The sequence below is a fragment of the Tachyglossus aculeatus genome, chromosome 6 (assembly GCF_015852505.1).
Source record: "Tachyglossus aculeatus isolate mTacAcu1 chromosome 6, mTacAcu1.pri, whole genome shotgun sequence".
Classification (NCBI taxonomy): Eukaryota; Metazoa; Chordata; class Mammalia; order Monotremata; family Tachyglossidae; genus Tachyglossus; species Tachyglossus aculeatus.
Window position 1 is genome coordinate 15,869,768 of NC_052071.1, and position 12,697 is coordinate 15,882,464.

A 12,697-nucleotide genomic window follows, 5' to 3' on the forward strand; every position below is an offset into this window, starting at 1 on the left:
GCCAAGCACAGAGTCTTAATCCCCATTTTATAGATGAGGTCACTGAGGCCCAGAGAATAGTAATAATAATAATAATGATGGTATTTGTTAAGCGCTTACTATGTGCAAAGCACTGTTCTAAGCACTGGGGGGATACAAGGTGATCAGGGTGTCCCACATGGGGCTCACAGTCTTAATCCCCATTTTACAGATGAGGTCACTGAGGCACAGAGAATAGTAATAATAATGATGGTATTTAAGTGCTTACTATGTGCCAAGCACATAATCTAAATAATAATGATGGTATTTGTTAAGCGCTTACTATGTGCAAAGCACTGTTCTAAGCGCTGGGGGGATACAAGGTGATCAGGTTGTCCCACAGGGGGCTCACAGTTTTAATCCCCATTTTACAGATGAGGTAACTGAGGCACAGAGAAGTTAAGTGACTTCCCAAAGTGGCGGAGCCGGGATTAGAACCCACGTCCTCCGAATCCTAAACCCGGGCTCTTTCCACTGAGCCAAGAATGCCCCGACCGAGTTTAGGAGCTCCCCCTGCATCTCTAGACTACCGCAACTATGTGTTGTAGGCTTTGTTAATAACAATAATTATAATAATAACAATATTTGTGAAGTGCTTACTATGTGCGAGGCACTACTAAGCGCTGGGGTAGATACAAGCCAATCTGATGGGACGCGGACCCCTGTCCTACATAGGGGCTCACCGTCTCCCCATTTTACAGAGGAGGGAACTGAGGCCCAGAGAAGTCAAGTGACTCGCTTCAAGGTCACACAGTGGACAGGTGGAGGAACCGGGATTAGAACCCACGACCTCCTTACTCCCAGGCCCGTGCTCTAGCCGCTAAGCCATGCTGCTTCTCCATGCTTAGTACAGTGCTCTGCACACAGTAAGCGCTCAATAAATACTATTGATGCTGCTGCTGCTTTGTTGTAGGTTGTGCAACATTTTTACAGGCAGGTGGAGATAGAATTAATAGCCCCGGGGCGTCTAAAAGGAACTCCAGTCTCTGCAAGTAATAATAATGTTGGTATTTAAGTGCTTACTATGTGCAAAGCACTGTTCTAAGCGCTGGGGAGAATACAAGGAGGTGAGGTTGTCCCATGTGGGGCTCACAGTCTTAATCCCCATTTTACAGATAATAATGATAGCATTTATTAAGCGCTTACTATGTGCAAAGCACTGTTCTCTGCACACAGATGAGGGAACTGAGGCACAGAGAAGTGAAGCGACTTGCCCAAGGTCACACAGCAGACATGTGGGGGAGGCGGCATTCGAACCCACGACCTCTGACTCCCAAGCCCGTGCTCTTTCCACTGAGCCACGCTGCTTCTCTGCAAGTGTCCTAAAGTGCAAATTTCCCCGGTAATAAGGCCGGGGCAGGGGTGGTCCCTGATGGAGTGGTTTCCCCCTTGTCATCACCATCATCAATCGTATTTATTGAGCGCTTACTGTGTGCAGAGCACTGTACTAAGCGCTTGGGAAGTACAAATTGGCAACATATAGAGATAGTCCCTACCCAACAGTGGGCTCACAGTGCGTTCAGCAGGTTGGAGGACACCATGGGGGGGTTGCCTGTGTATGCACGTGTGTGTACATAGATGATTGTACACGTGCAAATTGGGGTGTGGGGAGGTCCTGAGGGCTTTGGAGGGGAGACAGTAGCTCAAGTGGACAGTAACGCATCCACCCATTGCAGCCTCCCAAGCCCCTAATAATAATAATAATAATAATAATTGTGGGATTTTTTTAAGTGCTCACTATGTGCCAGGCTCTGTACTAAGCACTGGAGTAGATACAAGGTAGTTGGGGTTGGACAGTATGCTCGTTGTGGGGCGGGGATTCTCTTTATTGTTGTTTATTGTTCTCTTTTAGACTGTGAGCCCACTGTTGGGTAGGGACTGTCTCTATATGTTGCCACCTTGGACTTCCCAAGCGCTTAGTACAGTGCTCTACACACAGTAAGCGCTCAATAAATACGATTGATGATGATGATGATGGAATTGCACTTTCCCAAGCGCTTAGTACAGTGCTCTGCACACAGTAAGCATTTAATAAATATGGTTGAGTGACACAGGCCCTGTCCCATGTGGGGCTCACAGGTTTAATGGTACAGTGCTCTGCACACCGTAAGTGCTTAATAAATACGATTGAATGGATGAATGAATGATATAGACACTGTTCCACCTGGGACTCACAGGCTTAATGGTACAGTGCTCTGCACACAGTGAGCACTTTTTTAAAATTTTTTTAATGGCATTTATTAAGCGCTTACTATGTGCAAAGAACTGTTCTAAGAGCTGGGGAGGTTACAAGGTGATCAGGTTGTCCCACGGGGGGCTCACAGTCTTCATCCCCATTTTACAGATGAGAATTTATGAGAATCAGCGTCGTTTAGTGGCAGGAGTCCAGGCTTGGGAGTCGGAGGATGTGGGTTCTAATTCCGACTCTACCCCTTGTCTGCTATGTGGCCTTGGGCAAGCCACTTCACTTCTCTGTGCCTCCATTACCGCCTCTGTAAAATGAGGATTAAGAGTGTGAGCCCCATGGGGGACAACTTGATTCCCTTGAATCTATCCCAGGGTTTAGAACAGTGCTGGGCCCATAGTAAGTGCTTAACAAATGCCATTATTATTATCATTATTATTATTATTATTCTCTGTGCCTCTGTTACCTCCTCTGTAAAATGAGGATAAAAAAAGATGGCATTTGTTAAGTGCTTACTATGTGACTAGCACTGTTCTAAGTGCTTGGGGGGTTAATACAAGGTAATCAGGTTGTCTCACGTGGGGCTCACAGCCTTAATCCCCATTTTACAGATGAGGTAGCTGAGGCACAGAGAAGTTAACTTAAGAAATTAAGAGTATGAGCCCCACATGGGACAACCTGATTACCTTGTACCTACCCCAGCACTTAGAGCACTGCTTGCCATATAGTAAGTGCTTAATACCATTACTATTATTATTAAAAAATATCCATCACCATCAATCATATTTATTGAGCGCTTACTGTGTGCAGAGCACCGTACTAAGCGCTTGGGAAGTACAAGTTGGCAACATCTAGAGACAGTCCCTACCCAACAGTGGGCTCACAGTCTAAAAGGGGGAGACAGAGAACAAAACCAAACATACTAACAAAATAAAATAAATAGAATAGATATGTACAAGTAAAATAGAGTAATAAATATGTACAAACGTATATACATATATACAGGAAAATATGAATTTATTTCTAGACTGTGAGCCCGTTGTTGGGTTGGGACCGTCTCTCTTGCCGATTTGTACTTCCCAAGCGCATAGTACAGTGCTCTGCACACAGTAAGTGCTCAAGAAATACAATGGAATGATTGACAGAGTCCCTGTCCCATGTGGGCCTTGCCATCTTAATAATTTTGGTATTTGTTAAGCACTTACTGTATGTGCCAAGCACTGTTCTAAGCGCTGGTGGAGACACAAGGTAATCAGGTTGTCCCACGTGGGGCTCACAGTCTTCATCCTCATTTTACAGATGAGGGAACTGAGGCTCAGTGAAGTGACTTGCCCAAAGTCACACAGCTGATTGGTGGTGGAGCAGGGATTAGAACCCATGACCTCTGACTCCCCAGCCGGGGCTCTTTCCACTTAGCCACGGCTGCTTCTCTAATGGTCTTAATGGTAGAGTGATGTGCACCCCTTCAGCGCTCAATAAATAGCACTGATTGAGGGGGATTACAATGTCCGAGCTGCTGGAGGGGAAAGAGAGAGAGAGAGTGAGTGGCAGTGTGGTCCAGTGGAAAGAGCCTGGGCTTGGGAGTCAGAGGTCATGGGTTCTAATTCTGGCTCTGCCACCTATCAGCTGTGTGACTTTGGGCAAGTCACTTAACTTCTCTGTGCCTCAGTTCCCTCATTTGTAAAATGGGGATTCAGACTGTGAGCCCCACAGGGCACAACCTGATCACCTTGTATCCTCCCCAGCGCTTAGAACAGTGCTTTGCACATAGTAAGTGCTTAACAAATGCCATCATTATTATTCTAATTCTGGCTCTGCCACATGTCTGTTGTGTGACCTTGGGCAAGTCACTTAACTTCTCTGAGCCTCAGTTCCCTCAACTGTAAAATGGGAATGAAGACTGTGAGCCCCCCATGGGACCATTTGATCACCTTGTATTCCCCCTGCCACTTAGAACAGTGCTTGGCACATAGTAAGTGCTTAACAAATGCCATCATTATTATTCTAGTCCTGGCTCTGCCACATGTCTGCTGGGTGACCTTGGGCAAGTCACTTAACTTCTCTGAACCTCAGTTCACTCAACTGTAAAATGGGGATGAAGACGGTGAGCCCCCCATGGGACCACTTGATCACCTTGTAATCAATCAGTCGTATTTATTGAGTGCTTACTGTGTGCAGAGCACTGTACTAAGCGTTTGGGAAGTACAAGTTGGCAACATATAGAGACAGTCCCTACCCAACAGTGGGTTCACAGTCTAAAAGGAGGAGACTGAGAACAAAACCAAACATACTAACAAAATAAAATAAATAGAATAGATATGTACAAGTAAAATAAATAAATAAATAACTAGAGTAATATGTACCAGTGCTCGGCACTTAGTAAGCGCTTAAATGCCAACATTGTTAGGATTATTATTGTATTGCATAGTGTTGTGTAGGCTTAGGACAGTGCTTGGCACATAGTAAGCGCTTAACAAATACCATCATTGTTAGGATTATTATTATTGTCTAGGTTTATCTAGACTGTGAGCCCACTGTTGGGCTGTGTTGCCAATTTGTACTTCCCAAGCGCTTAGCACAGTGCTGTATTGCATAGTGTTGTGCAGGCTTAGAACAGTGCTTGGCACATAGTAAGCGCTTAACAAATACCATCGTTGTTAGGATTATTATTATTGTCTAGGTTTATCTAGACTGTGAGTCCACTGTTGGGCTGTGTTGCCAATTTGTACTTCCCAAGCGCTTAGCACAGTGCTGTATTGCATAGTGTTGTGTAGGCTTAGAACAGTGCTTGGCACATAGTAAGCGCTTAACAAATACCATCGTTGTTAGGATTATTATTATTGTCTAGGTTTATCTAGACTGTGAGTCCACTGTTGGGCTGTGTTGCCAATTTGTACTTCCCAAGCGCTTAGCACAGTGCTGTATTGCATAGTGTTGTGTAGGCTTAGAACAGTGCTTGGCACATAGTAAGCGCTTAACAAATACCATCGTTGTTAGGATTATTATTATTGTCTAGGTTTATCTAGACCGTGAGCCCACTGTTGAGCTATGTGTTGCCAACTTGCACTTCCCAAGCGCTTAGCACAGTGCTGTAGTGCATAGTGTTGTGTAGGCTGAGAACAGTGCTTGGCACATAGTAAGCGCTTAACAAATGCCATCGTTGTTAGGATTATTATTATTGTCTAGGTTTATCTAGACTGTGAGCCCACTGTTGGGCTGTGTTGCCAATTTGTACTCTCCAAGCGCTTAGCACAGTGCTGTATTGCATAGTGTTGTGTAGGCTTAGAACAGTGCTTGGCACATAGTAAGCGCTTAACAAATCATCATCATCAATTATATTTATTGAGCGCTTACTGTGTGGAGATCACTGTACTAAGCGCTTGGGAAGTCCAAGTTGGCAACATATAGAGACAGTCCCTACCCAACAGTGGGCTCACAGTCTACAAATGCCATCATTGTTAGGATTACTATTATTGTCTAGTTTTATCTAGACCGTGAGCCCATTGTTGGGCTATGTGTTGCCAACTTGTACTTCCCCAGCGCTTAGTGCAGTGCTCCGCACACAGTAGGCGCTCAATCAATAGGATTGATTGATTGATTATTACTGTGTTGGGCCCTGGGGGCGACCCCCAGCCGTGGGAGTTGGGGGCGTGATGGACGGGAGGAGGCTCCGCCCCTCGGGCCTCCATTCCCGGGCTGGGGTCGGGGCGGGTGGCTCCCCGCAGCCGTCCGCATGGACCCCGCGTAAGTTCCGCGGGGGGCTTTTTGGGGGGCCCCCGGGGGCCTCCACCCTCGGCCTGACTCTCCCCCACTCCCTTTGCAGGTGGTGGCCGTTCCTGCTCGCACTGTGCCTGGTGATCGCTCCGGCGCTGGCGGTAAGTCCCTAAACCAGTCCTTTACCAAGAATAATAGTGATGGGATTGGTTAAGCGCTTACTATGTGCAAAGCACTGTCCTAAGCGCTGGGGGGATTCATTCATTCAATCGTATTTCCTAAATGCCACCGTACTAAGCGCTTGGGAAGTAATAATAATAATGATGGCATTTGTTACTGTGTACAAGGCACTGTTCTAAGCGCCGGGGGGATTCATTCAATCGTATTTCGTAAAGGCCACCGTACTAAGCGCTTGGGAAGTAATAATATGATGGTGTTTGTTAAGCGCTTACTATGTGCAAAGCACTGTCCTAAGCGCTGGGGGGATTCATTCATTCAATCGTATTTCATAAATGCCACCGTACTAAGCGCTTGGGAAGTAATAATAATAATGATGGTATTTGTTAAGCGCTTACTATGTGCAAAGCACTGTCCTAAGCGCTGGGGGGATTCATTCATTCAATCGTATTTCATAAATGCCACCGTACTAAGCGCTTGGGAAGTAATAATAATAATGGTACTTGTTACTATGTGCAAAGCACTGGTCTAAGCGCTGGGGAGATTCATTCAATCGGATTTCATAAATGCCACCGTACTAAGCGCTTGGGAAGTAATAATAATAATGATGGTGTTTGTTAAGCGCTTACTATGTGCAAAGCACTGTTCTAAGCGCTGGGGGGATTCATTCATTCAATCGTATTTCATAAATGCCACCGTACTAAGCGCTTGGGAAGTAATAATAATAATGATGGTATTTGTTAAGCTCTTACTATGTGCAAAGCACTGTCCTAAGCGCTGGGGGGGTTCATTCATTTAATCGTATTTCATAAATGCCACCGTACAAAGCGCTTGGGAAGTAATAATAATAATGATGGTGTTTGTTAAGCGCTTACTATGTGCAAAACACTGTTCTAAGCGCCGGGGGGATTCATTCAATCGTATTTCATAAATGCCACCGTACTAAGCGCTTGGGAAGTAATAATAATAATAATGATGGTATTTGTTAAGCGCTTACTATGTGCAAAGCACTGTTCTAAGCGCCGGGGGGATTCATTCATTCAATCGTATTTCATAAATGCCACCGTACTAAGCGCTTGGGAAGTAATAATAATAATAATAATAATGATGGTATTTGTTAAGCTCTTACTATGTGCAAAGCACCGTTCTAAGCGCTGGGGAGGTTACAAGGTGATCAGGTTGTCCCACGGGGGGCTCCCAGTCTTAATCCCCATTTCACAGATGAGGCAGCTGAGGCCCGGAGAAGTGAAGTGACTTGCCCAAAGTCACCCAGCTGACAATTGGCGGAGCCGGGATTTGAACCCATGACCTCTGACTCCAAAGCCCGGGCTCTTTCCACTGAGCCATGCTGCTTCTCTATGTGCAAACCACTGTTCTAAGTGCTGGGGGATTCATTCAATCGTATTTTATAAATGCCACCGTACTCTCTCCCCCTTCTAGACTGTGAGCCCACTGTTGGGTAGGGACCGTCTCTATATGTTGCCAACTTGTACTTCCCAAGCGCTTAGTACAGTGCTCTGCACACAGTAAGCGCTCAATAAATACGATTGATTGATTGATTGACAAGCGCTTGGGAAGTACAAGTTGGCAACATATAGAGACGGTCCCTACCCAACAGTGGGCTCACAGTCTGGTAGGTACAAGGTGATCAGGTTATCCCACGTGGGGATCGCAGTCTTAATCCCCGTTTTACAGATGAGGGAATTGAGGCACAGAGACTAATAATAATAATAATGGCACTTATGAAGCGCTTACGATGTGCAAAGCACTGTTCTAAGAGCTGGGGGGATACAAGGTGATCAGATTGTCCCACGTGGGGCTCGCAGTCTTAATCCCCGTTTTACAGATGAGGGAACTGAGGCACAGAGAATAATAATAATAAATAATAATAATGGCGTTTATGAAGTGCTTACTATGAATAATAATAATAGATAATAATAATGATGGCATTTATGAAGCGCTTACTATGTGCAAAGCAGTGTTCTAAGCGCTGGGGGGATATAAGGTGATCAGGTTGTCCCACCTGGGGCTCGCAGTCTTAATCCCCGTTTTACGGATGAGGGGACTGAGGCACAGAGAATAATAATAAAAAATAATAATAATGGCGTTTATGAAGTGCTTACTATGAATAATAATAAATAATTGCATTTATGAAGTGCTTACTGTGAATAATGATAATAAATAATAATAATGGCATTTATAAAGTGCTTACTATGAATAATAATAATAATAAATAATGATAATGGCATTTCTGAAGTGCTTACTATGAATAATGATAATAATAATGGCATTTATAAAGCGCTTACTATGTGCAAAGCACTGTTCTAAGCGCTGGGGGGATACAAGGTGATCAGGTTGTCCCACGTGGGGCTCGCAGTCTTAATCCCCGTTTTACAGATGAGGGAACTGAGGCACAGACAATAATGATAATAAATAATAATAATGGCATTTCTGAAGTGCTTACTATGAATAATGATAATAAATAATAATAATGGCATTTATAAAGCGCTTACTATGTGCAAAGCACTGTTCTAAGCACTCAGGGGATACAAGGTGATCAGGTTGTCCCACGTGGGGCTCGCAGTCTTAATCCCCGTTTTACAGATGAGGGAACTGAGGCACAGAGAACAATAATAATAAATAATAATAATGGCATTTACGAAGTGCTTACTATGAATAATAATAAATAATAATAATGACATTTATGAAGTGTTTACTATGGATAATAATAAATAATAATAATGGCACTTATTAAGCGCTTACTATGTGCAAAGCACTGTTCTAAGCGCTCGGAGGATACAAGGTGATCAGGTTGTCCCACGTGGGGCTCACAGTCTTAATCCCCATTTTACAGATGAGGGAACTGAGGCACAGAGAAGTGACTTGCCCGAAGTCACACAGCTGACAATTGGCAGAGTTGGGATTTGAACCCATGACCTCTGACTCCAAAGCCCGGGCTCTTTCCACTGAGCCACGCTGCTTTCCACCCCCCCGTGGGTGGGGGGTTAGGGGGGACCCCCCCCATCCCAGAGATTGGGGGGGCACAATGTGCCCAGTGATGCCCTTCCTGCAGGGTTTATTATTAATAATAATAATGATGATGGCATTTAAGCGCTTACTATGTGCCAAGCACTATTCATTCATTCATTCAATCCTATTTATTGAGCACTTACTGTGTGCAGAGCACTGTACCAAGCGCTTGGGAAGTACAAGTTGGCAACATATAGAGACAGTCCCTACCCAACAGTGGGCTCACAGTCTAGAAGGGGGATCACTGTTCTAAGCGTTGGGGGGATACAAGGTCATGTGAGCCCACTGTTGGGTAGGGACCATCTCTATATGTTGCCTAGTTGTACTTCCCAAGCGCTTAGTACAGTGCTCTGCACACAGTAAGCACTCAATAAATACGATTGAATGAATGAATCAGGGTGACCCACGTGGGGCTCACAGTCTTAATCCCCCAGAGGAGGTAACTGAGGCACGGAGAAGTGAAGTGGCTTGCCCAAAGTCACCCAGCTGACAAGTGGCGGAGGCGGAATTAGCACTCACGACCTCTGACTCCCAAACCCGGGCTCTTTCTGCTGAGCCACGTTGTTTCTCCAACCTGTACCAATGGTATTGTTTTTAGTTTAAGGCACTGAGCGAAGCGCAGGGATGAGGCATAGAAAAATTGGGATTGAAGCAGGGGCAAGAAGCAGTCGTTCAATGGTGTGTATTCATTCAATAGTATTTTTTGAGCACTTACTGTGTGCTGAGCGCCGGGATGAGGCACAGAAAAGTTGAGATTGAAATGGGCAAGAAGTATAATAATAATATAATAATGACATTTGTTAAGCACTTACTATGTGCAGAGCACTGTTCTAAGCGCTGGGGGGGATACAGGTGATCAAGTTGTCCCACGTGGGACTCACAGTTTTAACCCCCATTTTACAGATGAGGTAACTGAGGCTCAGAGAAGTGACTCGTCCAAGGTCACATAGCAGACGTGGCGGAGTGGGATTCGAATCCATGACCTCTGACTCCAAAGCTTGTGCTCTTTCCACCGAGCCACACTCAGTGGAGAAGTAGTCGTTCAGTGGTGTGTATTGAGGGCTTACTGTGGGCAGAGCACTGGCCTAAACGCTGGGATGAGGTATAGAAAAGTTGGGATTGAAGCAGGGGCAAGAAACAGTCGTTCAGTGGTGTGTATTGAGCACTTACTGTGTGCTGAGCGCTGGGATGAGGCACAGAAACGTTGGGATTGAAGCAGGGGCAAGAAGCAGAGGCAAGAAGCAGACCTTCAGTGGTGTGTATTGAGCACTTACTGTGTGCTGAGCGCCGGAATGAGGCACAGAAACGTTGGGATTGAAGCTGAGGCAAGAAGCAGTCCTTCAGTGGTGTGTATTGAGCACTTACTGTGTGCTGAGCGCTGGGATGAGGCACAGAAACGTTGGGATTGAAGCAGGGGCAAGAAGCAGTCCTTCAGGGGTATATATTAAGGGCATACTGTGGGCAGAGCACTGGCCTAAGCGTTGGGATGAGACACAGAAAAGTTGGGATTGAAGCAGGGGCAAGAAACAATTAATCAGTGGTATTTATTGAGCACTTACCGTGGGCTGAACACTGTATTTATAGCTTGGGAGAGAATGAACCATTATAAAAAGGGGAGATTAAGGAATGAGGTGGGATGGTGACATTTTCTGGACCATAGCGTGCGGCCTTCCTACTTCAGAGCCCCAAGGGACCCATGGAGTTTGACAAGCGGGAGGAGGGTGGGAATCTGAACCTCAAAGCAGGCCCTCTTTAAGACAAGTGGCAACTGCTTACTGTGTGCAGAGCACTGTACTAAGCGCTTGGGACTGCTGAGACCGTTCAGCCCTTCCCGTGGCTATTGACTTTCTGGTTGTTTATAAGACCTTTATCAGAATTTCGATTCCCTGTGTGTTTTTTTTAACTCTCCCAAAGTTATGTTTCGCCAAAGTATACCATTCACACAGTTTATATAGATTGCTTGATTAGCAATCAAATGAATTATCTGAACAAGTATAGCCCCCAGAAACCTTTCATTTCACCTTGATAACTTCCAGGAACTGAAGATGAATTGATCCCAATAGCCAGTTGTGCTTTTCATGGATAAACAGATCTGGCCAATTAAGTTGGTGGGAGTCTTAATCAGGTGTTCTAAATTCATTATTCAGCCTGCCGCCAATTGAAATATCAAACACCCAATTAAGTTGGTGGGAGTCTTAATCAGGTGTTCTAAATTCATTATTCAGCCTGACGCCAATTGAAATATCAAACACTCTTATAAATTACAACCGTTCAATATGGGCAGTAGAAACTAATCTGTACATACTAAAATTTTGGTGCTTAAAACTGCTGTTTCTGCATACTGCAAGGGTGAAGACTTATTTTAAATAGCCTTATGAAGTGTTTGGGGGCTTGGAGAGTATACATGGAAAGTTTCTGCAAGTATCTCCAAATATGTGAGGTATTGTCTTATGTATGTGTCTGAAGAAACAATAAGAAGTTTTGTATTCAGATTTTGGCAGGTAGCACATTGGACTAGGAAATGGGTATTGGGAAATGTAGCAAGAGCTGAAGATGTGCTCGCTTTGGCAGCACATATACTAAAATTGGAATGATGCCCCTGCACAAGGATGGCATGCAAATTCGTGAGGCGTTCCATATTTTCTCCAGCGCTTAGAACAGTGCTTTGCACATAGTAAGCGCTTAATAAATGCCATCATTATTATGTACAGATCACACATGTTTTCTTTAAACTTGAACAGGCCATTTGAAAGCTATTCATACTCGGTACAATTTTAATGTGATTGTGGAATCCTTGTAGTGTCAAAATGAAAACTTCTGGGCCCTGCTACTCTGTAAAAATGTCTGAATAAAATGAGCTGATCTTGCAGGAGAAAAAACCTTTTCTTCAAAAAGGAAAGCTTTCGTATTTTATTTTAATTTTTAACTCAGGGGAACCACTCTAAAATGACAGACTGATTAAGCAGAAAAAGTTGTTTTAGTACTGACCTCATCTTATTGATTTGAAGTCCATTGTTGATTTGTATTCTTAATGGGAATGCCCCCTGGCTTGAGTTGGTAGAGTGCCTAGTAATTTTACTGCCTCTTACAAAGTGGTATTTTCAGGTAGAATATACCACAAACGTTGGAAAAAGTGCCAACAGGCCCCAGTCTATTGGAAGCTCTATTCACTCTTTGGCTTCTTGTCTAACTGAAAACTCATTGGTGATACTAACTTGAGAAGCAGCGTGGCTCAGTGGAAAGAGCAGGGGCTTTGGAGTCATAGGTCATGGGTTCAAATCCTGGCTCCGCCAATTGTCAGCTGTGTGACTTTGGGCAAGTCACTTAACTGCTCTGTGCCTCAGTTCCCTCATCTGTAAAATGGGGATTAAGACTGTGAGCCCCACATGGGGCGACCCGATCACCGTGCAACCTCCTCAGCGCTTAGAACAGTGCTTTGCACATAGCAAGTCCTCAATAAATGCCATCATTATTATTATTATTGAGAGAAAACTATAAAATATTTACAGCTTTTTCTGATGTGTTAGTTTGTCTTCCTTCACCTCTTGAGTAACAGCCATGAAATTATTGAAA

The 12,697-nt window shown here is 44.5% G+C and overlaps 1 protein-coding gene and 1 pseudogene across 3 annotated transcripts in view; both read left to right on the plus strand.

Moving 5' to 3' along the window:
* Positions 1-5,912: 5,912 nt before the first annotated feature.
* The window catches only part of COL4A6 (collagen type IV alpha 6 chain), a 181,475-nt gene continuing 174,690 nt past the window's right edge, over positions 5,913-12,697 (plus strand). For all 3 annotated transcript variants that reach the window (XM_038748142.1, XM_038748143.1, XM_038748144.1), the window contains exons 1-2: positions 5,913-5,947; positions 6,027-6,078. In XM_038748142.1, the coding sequence (XP_038604070.1) occupies positions 5,937-5,947; positions 6,027-6,078 (63 nt within the window). In that variant the 5' untranslated portion in view covers positions 5,913-5,936. The remainder of the gene's footprint in view (positions 5,948-6,026; positions 6,079-12,697) is intronic.
* Positions 11,680-11,768, plus strand: LOC119930260 (annotated as a pseudogene).